We start from the raw sequence: 24,420 nt of genomic DNA, 5'->3' as shown, positions 1-24,420 counted from the left end.
AGGTTTGCCGTTTCTACGTCCTGGATATTACATGAGGAATGTATTACATACTTCTAAAAATTCTCTTAGTGGTTACAGGGAAATGTGACCAGATACCAAGAATGAGATCACAAATGTTATTTACAAATGGAACTGTACTATGGTAATGCTGTTCTAAATCTTGAACAGATACTGAAACAGATAAACAAAATAGATGAGAGATGAAACAGACAAACAAAATTCTCTTCAAATACCTCTGCTAAAACAAACACTGGATATTAATCTTGCTCTTACGTGAGTGGTCATGAAATAAAATACTTGAGAACATGAAGGAGGTTTGTACTTGAAATTCTACATTGCTGCTGTGTGTACAAGTATAAATCACAGAGCGACACCACTTGAAATATGCAGAAACAGAAAGGTTTGCTCGTGTTCAATTTATTCCTTGTAGACCATACTTTCAACAACTTACTCTTGTCCCTTAATAGCAAATAATGTAGTACTGTTTGTACACCACTGGCTACACCTACTTAAAAGTAAGCAGTTTCGCATATCTGTAAAAAACTGATTAATTCTAAATTTAGGTCACAAAACAGAATATACTGATGATTAAAAGGACCAGGTGCATAAGAAATATCACGACTCAAAAGCCAGGAAATGAAATTCTGTCCATGTATTTTGTACAAGTTGTTTTTAAGTACTGTACTGTATGTGTTAAAGATATTGTCAGTTTCTTTACTTTGGAATGTTTTTGGTTAGTTTCAGAATAGTATATAAATTAAGGTGAATAAGTAAATAAACTAATACATTAGTTGTTTAGTTAATAACTGTTAACTTAAAACAGTTCTGTTGGTTGTATTTAAACTTAAATTGTATCCTGCTTTTTTATAATTGGATATAGACATTGCTTTAATACTTATTTAAACTGGTGTTGGTCTTTGAAAGAGTCATTTCTTCCCTAGAGATTACATTTTAGTGTATGTGAGTTTCCTGTTGATTGTTGTTCTCCTCACACAGAAGAAAGAGGTCCATGCATCATCTGTCTGATTAGACCACATTCATTTGGATAGCCAAGAGCTGTAAGGTAAGATACATTAAAGTTAAATTTTTTAAAAAATATAGAAACACAAAATGTTAATAGCCTGTACTGCATTATGTCCTGTGTATTCAATTTTGTGCACTGAATTCTACATGCACAGAATCTCAGAACTACAGTATTTTAATGTTCCTAAAACCTACTTATTCGGTTTACATACAACACATTTGCATCAATAGAGGTTTCACTGTTAGCTTTATTTAAACCACATCTGTTTTTTTGTTTTTTTTTCTAAATTTGGAACATAAATAGATTTCAGTTGATTTTCTTACTAATCGTACAACTGCTTAGGAATAGCATTGTAGAAACATTAGGGTTTTATTGAAATATTTCTTTTTTTATTGCGTGTATGTGCTCTGTATGTACGGCAGGTATTGGTTAGAAAAGGCCATTAAATAGATGTACAGTATAGCTCAAAAAATAGCTGCAGCTTCTGTTACTCCCTTCCTCAAATGAGGAATAAAACTGCTAATCTGACAATTTAAAATAATTACTAAGAGGTTCAAACTCGATTCCTATTGATTCAGGGAAATCAGTTAATTGGGTACAGGGCATGCCTGCCATCTTTCACAAGACACAGTGCACATGCTGTTAGGATATAATGCAAAGTAATGGCTGCAGATTCCAGAATATACAATTCTAGTGTTTGTCATGTTATAAAAATAAACCAATTAGACAGATTTCTTTTTGTTTTTACAGCAGTTTCTCAAAGGAATAAAACATTCAAGGAACAGCTTAGCTGAGCAGTTAAGTTATTGTTCTGAATAATACGTTTGCTTTTTATGAAACCGATATTTTCAACAGACTCTTGTTATCGAAATAGTAAGTACAGCACCTGAAGACACTTACATGTCATAATGTTTATAAACATTACTTAATTATATTTAGGGCTTCTGATTTTTGGTTTTAACCAATAAAAAACGATACAACAGAAAAATGAAATCGATGTATAGCCGATGAACACCTATTACCATAAGGATTTCACTGTGGAAGACAGCAAAGGAAAGAAGGTACAACTTAAGTGTGCAAGTACTGTCGAGTTACTATACATATTGTGACAGAAAGAAAGGCCCAAGCATTTTGGAAAGTAACTGAAAAAAAACAATTTAAGTATATAAAAAGCGATAAAAAATAAATAAATAAAAATAAATAAAACTTTTGGGGGGGATTTTGGGGTGTAAAAATAAGTACCAAAAATGAAATTAATAAAAATAGAATAACAGAAGCCCTACTTCTATTACAACAGTTCAGAAAACAAATGTACAGCATTGTTGTGAGATATCATATTTACAGTCTTCCACTAACAGTGGGGGAGTTTCCATGTGTGTTGTAATTTTTCTCAAGACACTGTGCTTGACCAAAGAAAAAATGACCCTATACATTTCGGGTTTCCATGGTCTCAGTTTATTTTACTCGAGAAGACACTCTTTTCATCTGACGTCATGCAAATGAAGGGGAAATAATAATAATAATATCTTTATTTTCATATGGTGTCTTTCTTAGTGGACCACCATCACAAAGCGCTTTACAGAGGTAGGCTGTGAACTGTGTGTAGAGTGTGCAGAGTCACTTACAATAGGACATTGATTTAACATCTCATCCACAGGATGGCTCACAAGGAGGTTAAATGACTTGCTCAGATCGATATGCAAATTAGCCATGCGTAGCATTCTCATGTTGTTTTGACAGCCAGTCCCTTCAGGGCTGCTGCTGTGTGGAGGGCCTGGTTGATGGTGTTTTCAACCATTAAAAATGTTCAACTTTTTAAAAAATAAAAATGCCGGTAAAAAGCTTAGCTGTCTGGTTTTATTAGATTATATTCCTGACGAATGTTTAGTCAGTGTTCCGAAGGAGCTAGGTGTTTGTTTTGTTTTTCTTTATTTTGTATAATTAAAGTGCACATCATCGCTTATTCTTTCAAATTCTGTGTGTTGGGTCATGATTTGGAAGGAAAAAGAACCCTATGTGGGCGAGACTTCAGGTCACACAGAGATATTAAGAAAGGAGATCCAGGGAGGCAGAGACTTCTAGAGTTAAGAAAGAAGCCATTAGTTGCTGGTTACTGTACATTCACCATTTTTTTCTTTTTTTTCTTTTTTTTTTTTAAGCTTTGTGTGGAGATGGCTTATAGCAAACCGCATAGCAACACTGTATTTGTAGCCTAATCTTGTTTACGTTTGCTTTTAAAGCAAAAAAGTTACCCATGTTTAAAGCAGTTTGTGTGTTGTTTTTTTTTTTCACTAACCTATTTATGGATGTTGTGGCAGGCTGGCGAGTGGAAAGAGGCCCAGAGACAGACTGCAGTTCAAAAAAATAACTATTTTATTATAAATAAACACAAAATAAACGTGCACAAGGGCAAAAACAAAGCAATTTAAACACAAAGAAAGACAAAAAGCAAAACTTACAAAAATAACAATTTCCAGGCTGGGCAATGCCTTCACTGGATTCAAACTTTTTAAACAACCCAAAAAAAACCCCAACCTGCTTCCTCAGCTCCCTCTCCCAAATGAGAAGCTGAGGCCTCCTTTTATATCAGGTGGCTGGGCGCTGATTGATCGTTAATCAACCTAATCAACCCCAGCCACCTGAACATAATAAACCCAGGCAGGCAGGGGAAGTTAACCCCATCCCTGCCAATTTAAAGGGCAGAGCTTTGCTCTGCCACAGATGTGTAAATGCTTTTTCTATAGATGTTCGCAAATCTGACTTTTTCACGTATACCCCAGTTCACAGGGGGTCGGATATGCGATGTACTGTACTATTCTGTTTTGCTCGCCGCAGAAGGGAAGGACTGCTCAACTTGACACAGAAGTCTTTTGTTATCAATACAGATGAAAATGGTCTGGAGTTTGTGACCCTGTCGTTTTGAGCAAATGTTAATGATGTTAAACGTGGATGTACTAGTGTTTACATGTTTGCCCAGCCTGGTGATTTCTATTTGCCCTATTAACAGTTTTAAAAAATATTTCCAAAAGTGTCCTTCAGATCTCAAATCAATATACCTTCACTCCCTTGAACAAAAAAAAAAAATCCACACTATAAATCAGTTTGGCATTCCCATGAACCTGTTTTTGTGAATTAACTCGGAAACATGATGCCTCGCATTTCAGAGCCAGTTGGACTTTCAGTACCTTACACAAACCACTCAATCTGCAGTACTGCTGTCCACATATTATTAAATGCTGGTTTACAGTCCAGGGAAATTATGTTGGTGGGGCAGGTTGCCCACCCCTTGTGCATATTTATGTATTATTATTATCAATTATTTTATATAGCGCCTTTCATAGTGGAACACCATCACAAAGTGCTTTACAAGATGCAGTAAATACAAGAAAATCCATAATACTTCAAATAGAGAAATGCATAATACATGATATACAGTAGAAAGTACATAATACATAGTACACTGAATACAGGGCATTGTAGGTGAGCAGGAGAGTTTTGAACATAATTCTGAACTTTACAGGTCGCCAGTGCATAATAATAATAATAATAATAATAATAATAATAATAATAATACATAATAATAATAATAATAATAATGCTGTTGATATGCGGGCGGACAAAAATCGTCTGCCAGTATTATTTATAATGTTTAGTTGGCGTGGGTGGGGTTAAAGCCCCATCCCTATAAACCTTGTGGGAATGTGGCTCGAGCCTTAATAAGGTCATTGTTTGATTAATGAATAATTAAGGCTCCAGCCACAGAATATAAAAGTACCCAGAACAAAGGTAGAATGAGAGAGAGAGCAAATGTTACCAAGATTGTGAGATTCAAAGCCCTGTTTCAGCCCCATACCGTGAGTCTGTTTTGTGCTGCTTCCTGGACGCTGATGTCACTACCCATGCCTCTAAAACCATCCTTTGCCACAGTTGGTTACCGGTGATCTGTGTGAAAACAGCCTCCAAAATTATTGGTCAGCTTCTCTTGCAAAACCTGCAGTAGGATCCTTTCCTACAAAAAGATGTTTCCTGCATCCACAGCCTCACACTCAGAAACTCCTCCCTCAATGTCAGGAAATCAGGATTTTCTGTGAATCCTCCCTCAGATGCGGGAAATCAGTCAGCTTTCAATTCCCAAATGCCGTTTAATCTTGAAAATGTTACAGCAAACAAAGTAAACAAAAAATGTGTATATATATATATATATATATATATATATATATATATATATATATATATATATATATATATATATACACACACACATATATATATATATATATATATATATATATATATATATATATATATATATATATATATATATATATAAAAGATGAGGAACAAGGAGACAGTTCAAGTGCCACAGAACAATAAACACAAAATGCGCTGTCAAAAAGTTGTTGTACACATCAACCCAAATAAAAAGAATAACTCCACTGGAGTCCTCCATTAGTATTGTACTTCTTGATAATAGAAACAATAGTTGAAATTGGGATACTCAAATGCTTGGAAATCTTCTCGTATCGTTCTCCAGCTTTATGACAATAAATCATTTTCTGCCATAATTGACCTATGGATTGTGATTTGTACAAAGTACACTGTACTCAATACAGGTACAGTATATCAGGGTTCATACACTTTTTCAACATCAAAATTCCAGACTTAGTATTGTTTTATTCTTTGATTTGCTTTATTATTACATTATTTGTCACTACTAGCACTAATAATACAAAATAATAATAATAATAATATAATAATAATAATAATAATAATAATAATAATAATAATAATAATGAATGAGATTGTATTAACAGTAGAATTACATGTACATGTTGTGGCATGCTGCAACCCGTACGACGTAGGCTATAGACCGATATAGGATTAGTAAGAAGAACACAATACAACCCCCCCCCCCCCCCCCCCCCCCCCCACCCCCCCCCCCCAAAAAAAAAACGTGCATGTTCACGTAAAGTTTGTTTTGTTTCAATTGCAAATGTTAATTGAAATCTTGGTTCCTTATTTTAAATAAATAAATAAATAAAAAATCAATCAACGAAACGACCGACGTTGCAAACAGCTGTCGAGCCAACATCAGTCGTCGCGGTATTATTTATTTATTTATTTATTTATTTAAATCAGTATTTAATCGTACAATGAAGGTCATATAACGAGTATGTAAATAGTAACTACACTGGACTGACGGTTTGGACCCGGGGCTGTTGCTGCACTCGGTACTGTAATTTACAAGCAAGCACCATACAGTTAAAATAAGAATTATCGGTACATTTTATTAATTACATTAAAGAAATGAAAAAAAAGCCATGTCAACATGCGACGTGTTCAATCTGAGTCAGTGATAATAACTATTGCATTCGATTTTTTTTTTTTTCCTGAGTTGGGAAATAACGTTATGATGTAGTAAAGGTAACAACAAGATAACAAAATGTGAATCTTGGTGAACAGAGTACTGTAGCTTGTAATTCCAGTCTGTAACTTTGTTTAATAAAATCATAGCCTTCAAAGTATATACTTTGACTGTCGTAGTGTCCATTTTAACTGTTGTTTCACTGGAGCAGACACGGTCATGTATCTGACATATACCAGTGCTCTGACTAGATAGGATTGCTTGAGTTGTCAGGGGTGTTACACGAGGCAATCCTCATGGGATTTGGTCACAAGCAATCTGTACGTCACCCCGGAAATCACTCAAGCATTACCAATGAAAAACTTTGATCCCTTTAAACGTGTTTTACTGGGGTGATCTGTGAGTGGATTCTCATTTGAGAAACAGCTGTTTGATTAAAGCACAGAACGTTATCTTGTTATAGAGTAAAAAATCGGATTGCCCGTTGAGCAAGCAGCCAAAAAAACCACGTTGTCCGGGAGATTTTTGTGGTTGTCCCGGAATGTCGGGCAAGCGATTTTGCGAGCCCTGATATCAATGAAACACTCCTCAGAGACTATTTTTTTCAGTGGAAGGATACATAATGCATTTATTTTTTCCTTTAAAAAGCCAGTTTGTGTAATTATTGTCAAGAATTTTAGCCATTTTATAAGCGGAATGACCCACTCGGGTGTGCGGTAAGAATTATCTGAAACAAAAACACATTAGAAATGTGAAAAAACATCAAGTTATCAAAAAGTGAAGAGATCAAAAACACAAGCCAAGTTTCAAGAAATCATTGGGGCAACCTTGGCCAGCACTAAGCAAATAGGCACAACTGTAAAAGCAATGGGAGTCAAGGTTGCCACATAGGTTTCTTGAAACTTGGCTTGTGTTTTTGATATTGCCACTTTAAATGGCATTGCCCTTCCAGAATCACAGAGGGCATGCTGCCTATAAATAAGCTGACAGTCTGACTGCAGTAAAGTGCAAATGAAAAATATGTGATACAAGGTTGTCCTGTTCAACTTTGGCTTGATGCAGCATGACTATACCTACTCTAAAAATGTTGCTATGGAGGTGCATGATGTCAAAGAGGAGCAACATATGTGTACTGTTAAGAAAGTTGTTTAAGCATGGAGAGACAGATGACAGGAGGAAAGAGACCCCATTGGGGCTGGCAAGGGTTAGCTACCCTGGTCGGCAGTATCCAGCTCTTTGTTTCCAAAGGTAAACAGGATGCTGGAGACACCCGCCCAAGGCTTCTAAGAAATTAAAGAGAAAAATACCCCTAGAGTCTGTGAGAGCAGGGGCGGAAGATGACTCAACATTGGATAACACGGTTAGCGACTTAGGAACGGAAATGGAGAGTACTTCACAAAAGACTAGTTCAAGATCTGCAGTTAGCAAAGACATGGAACTCCAGGTTTGTGTCTGCGGCTGGAGCAAGGCAACAACGGTCAGGGGTTTGAAGATTCATCAAAGGAGAAAGAAATGCTTGAGGGAGAAGGGACAAGCCTCGCATTGATCAGTACTTCTTACGAAGTCAGTCAAGTCAGTCGAATGAAATCCAGCAACAGGAAGCAAACCACAGTTTGCAGGATATCAGCACCCCTGTCACAGACATGAGGAGGACTTGCGTGGATATAACTAGTGATGAGCCTAATGATCCTTGCGAACCCGGTCAGACGAACCAGCGTAAGGGAGAAAAGAACCTCAACAGGCACAAGCCTGGAGTTAAATGGCCAAGAGCTTGTGAGAAAACTGCATGGAATACAGTAAACACGGATCTCTGTTTTACTTTGGAAAGGTTAAATGGAACAGTTGAAAAGAAGGTGGATAAATTTGGGGACATTATCTATGCATATGGAAGCGATAGGTTTGGAATTGAAAAAAGGAAGAAAAAAGTACAAACTATTCCTGGAAAGTCTAGATGGCAGCAGGAGATTGAACGCTTAGTTAGAGAAAGGAGACAGTTGAGGAAGCAATGGAGAAAAGCAGAACAAAGTCAGAAGGAGGAACTCAGTCTGTTACAAAGGGTCATAAAAGATAAGCTTGCAACATTGCGCAGTCCTGAGCGCCTACGGAAACACTACAAAAAGAAAGAGTGTGTGAGAACTAACTTTTATAAAGATCCATTCAAATTTGTAAAGAAGATATTCGCCAGTGAGAAAAATGGCACTAAAATCATCTAAGTTTGAGCCGGAGAGATATTTGGAGGAAAACACATACAGATTCAAAAAGGCAGGAGCCTATGTCAATTCGTTCAGCTATACCACCTATCAATCCACCGGAATACCAAATGGGGGACTATGCACCTAAGTGGAAAGAGGTAGAGCAAGCTGTGAAAAAAGCAAGGGCATCATCATCTCCAGGGCCTAATGGAGTTCCATACAGAGTGTACAAGAGTGCTTCTGGAGTTCTACGAATCCTGTGGAAATTGATGAAAGTGGCATGGGTAAAACAGGTTGTACCAAGAGCATGGCGCAGAGCAAGTGGAGTCTTTATACCAAAAGAAAAGGATTCTACAGGCATCGGTCAGTTTTGTCCTATTTCCCTATTAAATGTAGAAGGTAAGATTTTCTTCAGCATTATTGCTCAGAGATTGTCAACCTACCTATTAAAGACCTGCTTCATTGACACTTCAGTACAAAAAGCAGGCATTCCAGGTTTCCCAGGATGCTTAGAACACATCAGCATAATCTGGCAACAATTCAATCAGCAAAAAAGGAGAGGAAGGAGCTCCATGTGACATTCCTGGATTTGGCTAATGCATATGGTTCAGTGCCACATGAACTTTTTTCAGCGTACCGATGACAATAACAAATTTAGTGAAAGCCTACTTTGGAGATTTGCAATTTAGTTTTTCAACTTCAGAATTCAGCACTACATGGCAATGCCTAGAAGTTGGAATAATGGCAGGATGTACCATTTCTCCACTGGCTTTTACCATGGCAGTGGAAGTAATTATTAGGGCATCAAAATGGGTAGTGAGAGGAGAGTAATTGGCTTCTGGAATGTGACTACCACCAAATCGAGCATACATGGATGACATGACAACAATGACTACAACAGCAGCCTGCAATAATCGATTATTGGGCAAATTAACCAATAACATTGAATGGGTATGAATGCACTTTAAGCCCACTAAATCAAGGAGAATCTCTATAATTAAAGGTAAAGTAGTAGATAAAAGGTTCTACATTAATGGTGAGGCAATACCAACAGTGTCCGAGAAGCCAGTGAAAAGTCTAGGGAGATGGTACGACAGGGATCTAAAGGACACAGTTCATGTGGGAGAAGTTAGACAACAAGCAGTGGAATGGTTGAAGAGCATAGACAGCAGAGCTTTACCAGACAAACTGAAACTCTGGTGCTTTCAGTTTGGTCTACTGCCAAGACTGCTGTGGCCACTGACTCTGTACGAGGTTTCTTTGACAACAGTTGAGAAGCTGTAAGTTTTAATCAGTTCTTACGTCAGGAAATGGTTGGGAGTTCCACGCTGCCTCAGCAAAGTGGGACTTTATGGTAATGGAATACTGCAGCTACCAATCTCTGCTCTAACCGAGGAGTTTAAGTGCACCAAAGTCTGACTGGAAATGACATTAGTAGATTCACATGACAAATGCGTAAGGGAGGCAGCACCTATGTCGAAAACTCGAAGAAAATGGATGGCAAAGAAAGTTGTGGAAGATGCTAAGGCTGCCCTTCGAATCGGAGATATTTTGGGGCAAGTTCAGCATGGAAAGGGAGATTTGGGTCTCAGTTCAGCTCCTCCTACATGGCATAAGGCAACCCCAGCTCAACGAAGGAAGCTGGTAGTCAATGAGGTGCAAAAGCAGGAGGAGATGATCAGGTGTGTAAAGGCCATTTCCCAGGCCAAGCAGGGAGAATGGATGAGATGGAAGAGTGTGGAACAACGCAAGGTCGGCTGGCAAGACCTATGGACAGTGGAACAGAGCAGGATCAGTTTCCTCATCAGATCAGCATATGATGTTCTCTCATCACCACAGAACCTAAACCTCTGGGTGGGTAAGGATCCCTCATGTCCTTTTTGTTCATCACCTGCAACATTAAGGCACATTTTGACAGTATGTAAGGTGGGTCTTAACCAAGGACGGTTTACTTGGCGTCATGACTAGGTGCTGCGATGTTTGGCCTTGGCATTGGAAGACAAGTGTAACCTGACCAATAAGTTGCCACCAGTTCCATAAAAGCATTACACACAAAAGACAATATTCCTCCATCCAGGAGAGCAACCACCAAGGAAAGGTGTTAAAACCAATCCTTGTCCAGGACAACTGGAAGCTGCTGGCAGATGTTGGTCAATGACTTATTTTTCCACCTGAGATTGCCACCACTAACCTTCAACCAGACATTGTCTTGTGGTCTGGATCAGCACGCCTTGTTCATCTGGTAGAGTTAACAGTGCCATGGGAAGATGCTGTGGATGAGGCGTATGAGAGGAAGAAACTTCAGTATGCTCAACTAGCTGCTGAAGCGGAAGAGCGAGGATGGAGAGTCCAAGTTTACCCAGTGGAGGTGGGTTGTCGAGGATTTGTGACACACTCTACAACCCGCTTTCTCAGAGACGTTGGGTTCAGTGGCCAAGAGTTGCATCGCACAGTGAAGAACTTATCTGAAGCAGCAGAAAGGAGCAGCAACAGCTGTGGTTGAGACGAAAAGATTCTGATGGGGATCTCAAGCACAATAGAAAGAAAGCAACGCTGATGTACATGTAAGTAAGCTGGACTGAGCTGAGTGGGGGATGGAGGAGGGTGATGCTGGGACGCCAGAATCACTGTTGAGCCCTCTTGAGGTGTCGTGGGCTAGATCCCCGGAGCCAGCATCACAGCCTTTGTGTGTGCTGATGCACTGGGGAGGCAAAATGAGCTGATCCCTGGAGCCAGCATTACACTTCAGCAATCAACACCAGACGGAAGGATATCTACATCATCAAATGGAAAACAATGCAAATGGATGAAGATGCAGATGGATCACATTTGCTTACTGCAAAGCTACGTCTTAGATGGTGCTTATCTTGGCGAGAGCAGCAAATCAGACCAGCATGAAGTTCAACATCTACTCTCATGTAATGGAAATCATTTGTATTTCAGTTGTATAACCCTTGCTAATTGGTATTTACACCATGTTTATTTCAGAATCAAACCACGGTTGTATTCAGCATATTGTAATGCAACTCTAAGGGAATGCATTGTATGAATTTCAGGGGTTTATAAACAAGAAATGGATTAATAAGTTAAATATAAAATACATGGGTAAAAATGACAACCTTCAATACTACTACTATAGTGCATCAGTAACTTCAAAACACCCAGTTGAAAAATCTATTAGTTATTTTGTTACCTTTTATTACTTACATGATATTGTCTGTTCTCAGGTAGTTACATTTTTAATGTTTTGTACCTACTGTACTTGTATTCCGATGACAATACCTAAAAAAGACATTTGTAACAGCATGTATCAATAAAGGTATTGGGCAAAAAACTAACACTTGCCTTTTTTTGGTCCTTTGGGATCCAGTTTTGATCTTGTTGGGTAACTGTCATATTGTGAGAGGAAGTAATTGAGCTTCTGTATACAGAAACAGGTTTTAAAAGCATAGTGTTGGTTACAGAAAGATCGTCTGCTTCAGAAAACATGACTAAATGTATAAGCCTTTTACGTGTATTAATATAAGAAAATCTTAATTTCTGTGCAATTTGTTATACTTATCTGTTAATTAACTGTAGCAGCATAAATGTTTAAAAGGTAAACTGGCATTGATTCAAACTAACATTTGATATGTTTTCACAGGCTTTATTCTGTAATAAATCATTGTTTTATGAACCATTTTGCATGGCTGTTCTAAATTCTTAACCCCTAACTTGGTTGCTGAAACCCATTCTGTATATGGCAGTGTTTTGTTTGTGCTTGACTGGAAAATATGTTGTGTATTATTATGAGGCTACATTAGGTAAGGTCAAGTGGTTGGATGCTATAATTTCCGAAATGCTCATTACATGTACTTATTTGGGCATATGGATGTTTCTGTATTTGTTTTTACTGTTTTATGTGGGATAATAATAACTCCATAACTGATTGATGTACTGCAGTAGAAGAACTATAATGAAACAAGACATTTTTTACTCTTGGCAGTTACTGCTTTACAGTAACATGTTTAGATATAAACTCTTTGTAACAGCTTTTTGAAGTGCTGTAAAGAAACATCAGTTAAGATCAAACAAATTGGAAAATAAAGACAGAAGCTTGAATTTATTGATCCACTTTAAGTAATTAACAGAACTTAGACAATTGTCACAGCTTATTGCAGTTTTTGACCATTTTCGGACATGTTGACCATGCAACATAATCAAGTAACGAGGTGTGAACTCAGTGCAATCATTCCTGCTTGTCATCTGAAACAGTGATAGCAGTGATAAGTAATATTCCCCTTCGCTTAATAGCCAGTTTCCTAACGCTGTCTCAAACAGAAATAAAACGGCATGTTTTACTTGTTCTGGCTGGTGCTGTATGTGATCCCATTTATTCATCCAATAACCAAGTTGAAACACAAACAGCTCATGCATAGACTTGCCTGACTTGAAAATGCATCAGTGAGCACATTAAATATATAAGTGTCATGCTATGATGGGGTTAGCTTCACACATACAGATAAGTAAAAGTTAACAGTCTTGAAGAACTTTATATCATTTGTTATTAAACAATTTTCCTAATAGGCTACTTACTGAAATTGTGTGTGTGTGGGGGGGGGGGTGGGGGGGGGGGCGGGGGGGGGGGGGGGGGGGGGGGGGGGGGGGGGGGGTGGGACATCATTTAGGGAGTCCGGTTTTGTCATAATACCAATACAATAAATATCTACTTTTTCAAGTTCCACTTAAATCTGGATTCTATTGAACAATTACTACAGCTGCAAGTAACAGTACTAGCTTTTTCAAGGCAATATTGCTGCATATGATTGGCCGGAAGAGTTGAATAATGTGCCTGCTTCAGAAATATAGAGTTGCCTCGATGTTGTAAAACAAAAATAGGCCCACCTGTTTGCTCTTTTATGCAGCTTGTGTGCAGCAGCCAGTAACCACAGCTTGTAAGTGCTTGTTACAAGAAGAAAAAAAGCTGTCTTCATCTTAAGCACGTTCCTGAAAGCAAAAGGTTAAAAACCATTGATTCTGCCACACTATAGGTCAATGTAAAGTATATATGGGGTTAAAGGTTATGTCAGAAGTGTCAATGCAAATCAACAGTAGAAACCTTTTGAATAACAGGTTGTAACCCTGTTTTCAGTATATCCAAGTATACACTGTATATCTGATCCACAGGCAGATTTTTGGTTCATACTGTACCTTACATTAATGTAGTTTACTGTGCCTTACATTTCGGTAGTAAACAAGCATAAGAGTATTTGTTTTTGAACGTTGGTATGGACTTGTGGAAGAAGTTTCATTAGGCAAAGAATGCCATGTCCTTTGCTTTTCCTGTCCTAGCTTTCATTCCTGGTTCATGCCAAATTACCGGAGTGTCACAGCTTTCATACTGGCCTTGCATCAAAATAACTGTCTATTAGAAACAACAAACAGATAATAACAGTAATAACATTACTGAGTAAAACTGATGTTAGAACAAAATGCAAAAATACAGTAGTTGGAAATAATCTTCTGCCAAATAAGCTTTGTACGGTCAGTTTTTTTCTCTCTAGTTAAGGGTTAAAAAAAACAGCTAAGCAATGAAAACAATTCTCCCTTTAGTAATTTGAAGTTACTGACATTTGGCAATAATTACTTTATTGTAACCCACTAACCACTGAATTACTGTTTTTGTTTCTCTTGTGTCTTACTGTGTTCTATCTTAATTAAAGTCTAATCTCATTATAACATACTGTAGTTCTTTCTAAAAAGTACTGGTTTGCACAGTCTCTTAGAGTCTGTTATAAATTAAGTGTACCTGTATCATTAAAGGCGCCAACATAACGTACTTTAGTTGGAGTTACTCATTGCTTAGTGCTCCTGCACTGTTCACCACCTTTCTGGCCAGTATATGCTGATTTAGGGTGGTATATTTTGGAAAAGGCCTTCATAAAATATTAAATACAAATTGCTACAGTGATCCATCATTACATAACACTGAGGCCTTTTCATCTGCCTTGGACTGAGCATTTTATTAGTTATAATTGGCTCATTTAACTGCTTCAGTTATAACTGTGATTAAATATGTCCTTCGTTTTATGAAAAGGAGTGCTATCCTTTTAAAAGTTTACCATAGCCAAAGTATACTAAAGCACAGGAAAGAATAGGTAAGCATGCTGAAGTCCATTGCAAACCCATGGAAAACCACGGTAAGCTATGTTAAATGCATACTGTAATATAAAAATTGGAAAAGCATGGGAACACTTTACCTGCAAAATTACTGGTTTAAACTTGTATAATGGATAACAGAGGTTCTCTTCCCTCCTCATAACACTAGCAATATTATGACTGCCCTCCTGACTGCTACTTCTAGAAATGCAAAATTAGATCTATCAGTAACATGAAATAAAGTAGATCTCCATTATCTATATCTACGGTAAGCATGTGTACAATTAATATGTACGTTTCACATCGCTTTAGACAGAGACAAATTGATGGAAACAGAACAAAAATAGTGTAAGTTGAAACTTTGTTATTCACCTTTAAATTTAAACAAATACCCCTGTGTTACCACTGCAGGGGCTTTGGCTAACAGGCTGTCACCATTCCTTCAATTTTAGTTAGTGCTGGCCGTTCAGAATAACACATTACCAATTGGTATTGAAAAGTCTTGTTGCTTCCCTTTATCTTCTTGTATTTTGCACCTTCAAATGCAGAGCAATTGTTTCCATTTTCCTAGGCCTGTTGAATTATAAACAACCAGAAATAGTTCAAGGTCATATTGATATTTGAACAATGGCATCGCCAGCTTCAACAGAGAGTTTTGTGGTATAGTCATTATCGCATAGTGAAGTGGCTCATTATTATGCAAACAATACATATATACTGTTTTTCCAGCATGGTCATGTGGTGCAGTTAAACCAATCACACTTTGTGATATTTTCTAAGACAGAAACCAACCTGGGGGAATAGGACAGGTGTTTTAAGAATATGAATTGTTTACGTGTATGTTTCACCCTACATTTTTAAATACTTATCAGTTAATAATTTAAACTCCACACCTTACAAATTGATGGCTTTCATTGTGCCAGTCAGTATGGTTTTGAAAAGCATGATGTCTACCAGCAAGAAAGAAAATGAAGGATCATTTCCACTGTGACATGCTTATCCCCGACGACAGGGATATTGTGTATGCGCCTGTGGCAAAGTGGTTGGTAAGGGGAACAGATGTCGCGGTGATGCGGTGCAGGAGTGATGAACAGACAACAGTGATTCAGTGAGTAAGTGCTTTATTGCTCTTTTCCAGGTCTGGCGACCGTCAAAAATAATAACTCCCCGGCAATACACAACAATGTGTAAAGCACGGGGATAATGAAAACAAGGGCACAGTACTGAACAAAAACAACGGTACGATCACCAGTCCTGGGTGATCGAAAACGTGCAGGTGCTCAGTGCAGTGGTGCTCCGGATAGTGCTCTCCTTTCGACAGCTCCGGAGATGTGCGTTAACTGTCTAGTGCTGAATAGAAAAACAGACAGTTACACGGACAGACACAACAATACAAAACACGAACACAATCCACTCTGAGAGCTCCTCTCTCAGTCCTTCTCTCTCTCCAATCGTTTAACCCAAACGAAGGAGAAGATCAGCGTTACCCTGGCCCCTATATGTAATCCCGCATGATATCGAGATAAACGGTTGCAGCTGCCTTATTACTTGCAGCTGCCTCTCGTTTACCTTTCAAATCAATACGGTCTTACAGCAGAGTCGCGCTTCCCTCCAGGCTGACCCACTTCCCTGACCCGGAAACGAACTCTCAGGCCAGCCCTTCCAGATACTTCTCCTCCCGTTCTTTAGCGCCCTCACAGGTCGGGAGGAAGATTCATCACCAGAACTCATCTTTCCGTCACAGCGCCGTATGAACAACATCTTCTAGACACATAGATCCTGTAGACACTGTAATACATTCTGCTGAAACATAAATACGTAATGCAGATAGACAGGGTGGGTATATTTCAATGTGAATAATATTAGCATATGACCATCAGAGGCAAGTGTGTTTTAGCTGGGTTTTGTTCAGATTTATCAGTAAATAATGCACTCAATTGTTACTGTGCAAAAGTTTTCTTGGGTGAGGTGGTGGATATGAAATATTAATAAAAGAAGACTATTATAAAACAGAGGAGCAAAATAATAATAAAAAAAAAACATTTACAAATAAAAAATATATACTTAAAAGAATCCTAAATCACGTTTAAATGTGCAGTTTCTAAACACTTTATAACAAGGACAAAGATCTATGAATATGGTAGTGGAGACAGACGAAGTTAACAAGCAGTTGGTGAGAGGTGTGTTCTACATGTGTTCTGCCCATTTGTCCAGCATAACAGAACATGCAACCATAACAATGCCCTCTGCTGCTTGATGATGTAAGTTTATATAGCATTTATTGTATTTTATGAAACATTATTTCTCCTTGAATGTTGATCACTATGGTATAGCTAAAGTGTGTTAATTGGTACCTGTATTGTGTTAACATATTGGCTATTATATAATCTGTGAGGAAATTGTAACTTTTGTGTTTACTTAAACTTAAATTTTGTTTACAGAATTAATGAGAAGTTGCCCATTTGTCTATATTTAGATTTTTACCTTACAATACATTTGATTTTAGGACAGTTTAGAAACATGAATAAAACTATCAAATTAAAACAAAAACATGATAACTGCCATTATAAAAGCTACCATAGTAAAAGCATAGCAAATTATAATAAAGCACCATGAAAGCATGGTAAAGCATTGGTAAGCATTATAAAGAATAGTGGGCTGTGGTAAAGCATATTAATAGACATGACAAACCGGGGTAAACTATGGTAAATGCATAGTATAATCATGCAAAAAGCATGTAAAAACTGCCATAATACAGACGAAAAATACCACGGTAGACTTTAATAACGGTGTAGCATATATAAACTTCTGGTAATTAAGATGCCTGGTAAAATTTCCTTGTAATTTGTGTTATAAAACATGTAATTCTAGACCTTTTAGGTTGTTCCAGTCTCAGATTTAAAAAAATAAAAAACAACAACAAAAAAAAACATATCTAACCTACAGTTCTTAAATTAGTACTTAATAAATCAGTTTTCAAAATGCATCAAAAGCTAATAAAAATGATAACTGATTCTTTAGAGGAATGTGGGAGATTTTTGATATTTTGTGTAATTAATATGGCAAAGACCAAAAAGCACAATTTCTGGTAGTTTAATAACACTATGTAACACAATTTTTGTTCCTGGGTAGTAAGTGTTATTTCCTAATTGCTTATGCCTCAAAAGTATAGAAAATGGCTATTATTACCCACAAACTTTGCTTTTGTGACCAGGACAGTGATATTTCAAAATATCACTATTTCCAATGGGAAAATGGGCAAATGTGTGTCTTTTCGTTCACATAAAGTCAGAAAAAAACAACATATGAATCCAAATTAACTTGTATTTATACTAAAGTAATACCAAGATGACTACAAAAGATTTAGAAGTGAGTAGTTTTTCGAGATTTACAATTATACTGTAATTATACTGTAATTATACTAATTGTAAAAGCCAAAACACCATGCATTAAATGTTGTTTAATGTTACATGAACGTATCTTAATCACACAGGTTATATATAAAGTCTGCTTCACTGTATTTAGCCTTGGATTGCACGAAGAGCTAGATAACATTCGCGGATGTATTTAGTTTGAAAATACTGAACATTCTCTCTGTGTTTTGAAATAGTATAGAGTTTATGGCCAGTTACCAAAGATTAACAACTGGTCTTTTTTTTAACTAACTGGGTTGCAACATTCCTGGCTATTGATGTAATTAAAGTATACAGTAACACAGTGAACATGTACAGTGCAATGAATCTATTTAAGCAAATTATGTTGACTTTATGATGCTGTAATGCATTTCTAAACTATAAAAAAATGAAGTGTTACAGGGATGACATCAGTGTTCAGTGAATTAATGGAGTATATGTGATGTTTTGTTTAGTATTGCTACAATGATACATTGCAGCACGGAGTGCAAATGAAATGGATTTGTGACTTGTAATTTTGTATTCTTCAGTTTGGAGCAATGACTAAACATACCATTTGTCATGAGAAATTTCTCAAAGTCTTCTTTTATTGCTTGTGTTACAGACATTTGTTGACAATGTTATATAGCTGTAAAAAAAAAAAAAAAAAAAAGTTTTTGCGTTGATTTTTCATGCTGTAATTGAGTGTACCAACGTATATGTATGGCATGTATGCTGGAGCCAGTTACATAGCCAGGACAAAAATAACAGAATACAGTTATATGGCTGATGTTGTATTCAGACACAGTACAGGATGTTTTTCTCACTGTTAACACCATGGTAATAGTTGCCAAACAGTAACAAGAGTGAATTAGTGTGCCGCTATTGCACCTCTAGACTATGCCCTTTAAAAGCAGGCAATTGAATGAGAGTGATTTGGCAGTTACTGTCTTAACCATGCTTGTTGACAAAGCAAGTCACCGATAGGTTGATTCAATCCACGCTCCCTCCTTTTGTTCCTTCTGGAGGGGAGGATTTGTTTATTTCGTTTTCATCCATGATTCTGGTTGGCCGTGCCTCGTGTGTTCATTGAAACCAAAGCATAAAGTGCAGTATTGTATTTTGTAATTCTTTTTTTACATGTTCTCTTTAGTCTGTGTTAGCCTGGTCTCTTATGTAAGTTTGCACACCCTCCTTTCTTTTCAGTGTAAAATGCTTTAATTCATGCTATTATTATACCTGTAGTTTTCAATGACACTAAGAACTATTGTGTAAAATATTGGAATAAAAAATTATAAAGCAAAATATTAATTTAAAAAAAATATATATATCTCAACAACTTTTGAAAACATTTACGAAAGGGCATACATTGGAGTTAGCGAGCACGTAAAGTAGTAAGCCTAACATGCGTGATAAATCTACATTTACAGCGGCATTTACTAACAGAGAACGCATTAATTTAGTGTTTGGGTAATTTACATACCATACAATGCACACTATATGTATTGTGAGCGATAATTTAATGTGCACGTTAATGTTAGAGACATGGAGTAGGTGGCTTACATTGACTGAAAATGAGTGATCAACAGACACAGCACTCAGGGACAGGCAGAGGCAACATAAAGTGAAATTGCACTTACGGTAATATTCCTTAAAAACATTACACATTGTATTTAATGTAATCTTTAACAAAATGACCATTTTAAAAGGTGTGCCCTCATTCAATTTTATAGAACTAAATATGAGCTAACTTTACCATTCCATGTGTCAATACTGTCTTAGATCAGCAAGATTAGTACTAATTGAGAGGATCTTTTGCAGGCTAACTGCTGTGCTTTTCTGCTTGATATGAGCACCCTGTTCATTACACTACCAACAAAGACATGAGATGCAGAAGCTGACAGGCTAACAGCTGTGTCTTAGACCTTGCAATTAGTAAGTGTTGAATCAGGATGATTCAATTCTCTCCACCCCAGTCGTGGGTGACTATATTGATTATATACAGTAGGTCTATTCTGAAATCCACCTGGTACAGGTTTAGTTTTTTTTTTTTGTTTTGTTTTGTTTTCCAGATAAAGTATGTGTTTAGGTCTGCTTGCATAAAATCTAACCAAGGCTAAGCTCTAGCTCTTTAACAAGGCTATTGAATCCCAATGTAAACACAAGGAAAACAGACGCACAAATATTTATTTCTGTTTGTGATTTCGGCCATAACATTAAATACTATTAAGGCTGTTCTATCCCCCGGGCTTGTTTAATGTCATACTAAAATAGGATTCATAGGTAACTGTTAGCTGGTTACTGGTTACTAGTTACTGGTTTTCCAGTTTATTTAAATTCCCTAAAGGTAGCTCAGCTACTATAAATGTTAAATTGCTTATTAAAAAAGTGTTTTTCAAATAATTTTGTTGGTTAAAAATGTTTTTAATGTGTATAATATTTTTTGTTTTGTTTCAGGTTTCTGAGTAGCCATGGCAAAAGCATACACATTTAATTGGCAGAAGCCTCTGCCATCCTTTATACAAGAAGGGGCTGTTTTTGACAGATATGAAGAGGTAAGAGGGACATTTTGTCAGTCATTGAAAAAAATCGAAAGAGATTTTTTTTTTTTTTCAAAAAAGAAAACAAAAAAAACATTAACTCTATTTGTTTTCACTGGTGTTCTGTGACACTGCAAAATTATTTTCCAATTCTAACATTTCATCAAAGACATGAGGTGGCAGGAGCATACATTCAAATTGCAAGTTCCCTGTCAACATGCAATCAAATGTAAAACAAAAGTTGATTGAAAGAGCTGATATGGGGTAAATAACAATATGTTTTACAGTAGGGCTATTACAATAACTGAGTTGTTGAATGGTTTTTATTAACTCTGTATCTATATTGTACATGACTCATTGAAAAAACACTTATACTGAGATACTTTATCTTGTTTTTTTGACATTTTTATTTATTTTTTTCCCCTGATATAGTGACCGTATGGTAGTAGCTCATTATTGTAATGCAAAGAGATAAACTAACATGTAGAATGTTAAATTGTATGGAGAGATATGGAGAATATGATCTCTAATATATATATATATATATATATATATATATATATATATATATATACAGACACACACACACACACACACACACACACACACACACATATATATATATATATATATATATATATATATATATATATATATATATATATATATGTATACACACACACACATATATATATATATATATATATATATATATATATATATATATATATATATATATATATATATATATATATATATATATACACACATACACACACACACACACACACACACACACACACACACAAACACACACACACACACACTAAAGTGATCCCTATAGTGTAACAAATAATACAATGTTATTTCATTCCATGTGAATATATTTACAAAATTTGCAGATATTCCCCCACACAAACATGCACACACACTGTGAACGTGTGCCAAGTGGCTGATGTTAAACAGGGAGGACGCACATCCAAAAATTCAGTTAAAAGAAACTAATACTTTATTTGTTAACAAAAGTAAACTTGTTCTTTCAACAAATAAAAATAAAAGAAATATTGGCAGTGCACACCCTGCTACCGAAAATGATCTACCACATTTGAAAAAACAACAACAAATGTATTTATTAAAATACAGATTTCATTCTTACGCCATTTCCCGATTCCTGACAAGCAGATACACACAGATTTAATAAACATTTATTTATGGGGTAGTTTAATCTCTCGATTTCAAAAAAAGAAACGTAATAATTTTTTAATATGAAGTTTCATTTTTAAAACTACTATGGGCGGAGAAGCCCATTCTGGCTGAGTGATGGGAAAACAATGTCTCTTACTACAGTGAGAGAGAGAATTACGTTTCTCCATCACACACACTTAGAACATTAAATCCATCTGGGGATTGTGGTTTTGTGAATGTTCTCTTGCTAGGTTAGGACCTAGGATTGCTTTTGAAAATCAGAAACTACAGCATTATTACCAAAATGATTTATTGATATCAGGCTACAGTTGTTGAGCTATACAGTGTATAAACTTAATATCTTACTATCTTAATTCAGTCACAAACTCTATTGTATATCACACTGAATAATATATGAAACTACATTGTCTTAAGACAATTCTACTGTATTTTTGTATATAGGAAAGCTGATTATACTACCCCTGTTGTATTTTTAAGCCCCATGGAGGATGAATAATTCCAGCGTCAAGGATCTAGTCAAAGTGCCAGTGTGTCGTGACTCTTAGATTTTAAAAACTTGTCTGATATACTAGGCTATGAAGGCGTTATCTTCAGATTGCCAAATATGATGAAACTTTGCATGGACATGTGTTGCAGGAAGTAGTACTCCACAATCCTACTGTGAGTTTTGCTTTCCGGTGGTGGTTTCAGGAATACCTGGGAGACCGACTTGATAGGTTTATTGCATGGGCACCATCTGTCATGCCTTTCTCGTGTGCTTTTCTCACACACCAAGTGAATCAAATAAAATGTGTATGCACTGTAGACTAGAGCATTTAGAAAGCATACTTTTTTGACCAGTGAGTACAGCCTGCTTTTCAATATTGATAACTGCCTGTCTGACATTGAAGCCCGTACCAAAACACAGTTTCACCCATATATAGCAAAACTTGCATAATAAGAAGTTAATCCACTTGCTGTCAATTGATTTATTGAACTATTGAAGGGGATGTCTTCGAAACCACATGAAGTTTGATGAAACTGTACATGGCCATTTGTTATGAGATGCTATTTTGAATCTATAATAAACTTTTTGATGAATTTACCATAACATATTTAGGTGTCTAGAGTATTTTAAAATTGTTTATGTCAATGGCTTGAATTCATTTTTATCTCTCATATAGTTTCCCAGAAGGAGAGCATTGTTGTTAAGATGTTGGCTGCATGGTTTACCATGCAATATATAAATAAGGTGTAGTTTTAGACAAGTGCAGTGGCTTTTTATTTAAATCACACAGTGTGACAGATGCTTCTGCCAAGTACCAACTGCTGTCATTTCTTGTTTTTTCTTTGGCAGGTTTACCACTTGAGTTTTGTCAAACCAATTAACTAATTTGGCTGTGTTTATCATGTTGTGTACATGTAGCTGAACCCTATCTTCATAAACTATCATCGAAAAGATTGCTAAATCTTGTCTAGACTGGCAAAAGGTTATATGTGAATGTAATCAGAGCATTAATACTATTGTTACACAGTATACACCATGTGAAAAATATTGTGCAATATTGCAGTTAGTTTCTTATATATTTTGCTCTGGAGGTTTTAAAGGTTTTTAAAGCATCTGTGTGTACCTTTGCTTAAGCAGACTCTACACTAAGGGACCATACTAGGAACATTAAATATAGAGAATGGGGTTTAGATTGTAACAATTTGTGCCTAAAGGACAGCTGCTTAATTCAATGAATAGATATGACAGCTGTGATTGATTTCATAATTATGCTAGACCTCAGGGAACTACATTCAATTTATTTTACAATTGTCCTTATTAAGCCAATCTTTGACAATAGTTTTCTAAATTACAGTAGTATAATAGATTTAATTTACGAGAAAAAAATAAGTTTCTTAGTTCAAAATATTTTGAGTTTCTTTCCACACATTTGCAGGTTTTTTTTTTATCAGTGTTTCAATTTTGTTTTTCATATAGACTATATTAGCTGTTGTGTGTGTACAGTCAAGGAAATAAGCAGCTTCTCTCAAACAGAAAGTACAATGTCATGAGAGGATTTGAAGTATTGGATTCTCTTTGCAACCTAGTTAAAGACTATAGCAAGGGGAGTTTTGTTGTGCTTGGAAAGAGAATTAAAATTAGCCCATCATTCAGTAACTTTAGATTTGATTCCCATGGAAAGACTGTGCTATAGTTGTTTTGAGATTGTGTCTTATTTAATTTACATGTTCATGGTCTTTTATAAAGAGTGAATTATCAAGATTATTAAAATCTTCATCACTTAAATAAAAATGGTGGGGAAATTAGCTGCATTGTTCCTCTATTACAGTATATTCTCTCTTATTGAACCTTTGAGTTATGTGTTCATAAAGCAGAAGAAAAATATATTGGCCTCAAGCTGCAGATTATGCTTAGAATTAACTTTGTTGAACATTCAGGTCTATTCTAAATTGTCCCAATAGACTTTTGCTTGGAAATATACCAGATGGTGCTACATATTCAATTAACTTAAAATAGCATCAGCATGGGTAATGGATGAATGTGTACAGCAGTAACAATAGTTGCATTAAAAGAAAT

The 24,420-nt window shown here is 36.2% G+C and overlaps 1 protein-coding gene across 5 annotated transcripts in view; it reads left to right on the top strand.

Annotated features, from left to right (window-relative positions):
- Positions 1-24,420, top strand: part of LOC121317052 (1-phosphatidylinositol 4,5-bisphosphate phosphodiesterase beta-4-like) — a 129,605-nt gene that overhangs the window by 39,765 nt on the left and 65,420 nt on the right. For 4 of the 5 annotated variants that reach the window (XM_041252623.1, XM_041252621.1, XM_041252622.1 and 1 more), the window contains exon 4: positions 20,569-20,666. In XM_041252623.1, the coding sequence (XP_041108557.1) occupies positions 20,583-20,666 (84 nt within the window). In that variant the 5' untranslated portion in view covers positions 20,569-20,582. Of the gene's footprint in view, positions 1-994; positions 1,064-20,568; positions 20,667-24,420 lie in introns of those variants that run through there. The other variant, XM_041252620.1, reaches the window with a different exon arrangement.

Source organism: Polyodon spathula, chromosome 6 (assembly GCF_017654505.1).
Source record: "Polyodon spathula isolate WHYD16114869_AA chromosome 6, ASM1765450v1, whole genome shotgun sequence".
Classification (NCBI taxonomy): domain Eukaryota; kingdom Metazoa; phylum Chordata; class Actinopteri; order Acipenseriformes; family Polyodontidae; genus Polyodon; species Polyodon spathula.
This window is presented reverse-complemented; position numbering and strand designations above follow the sequence as displayed.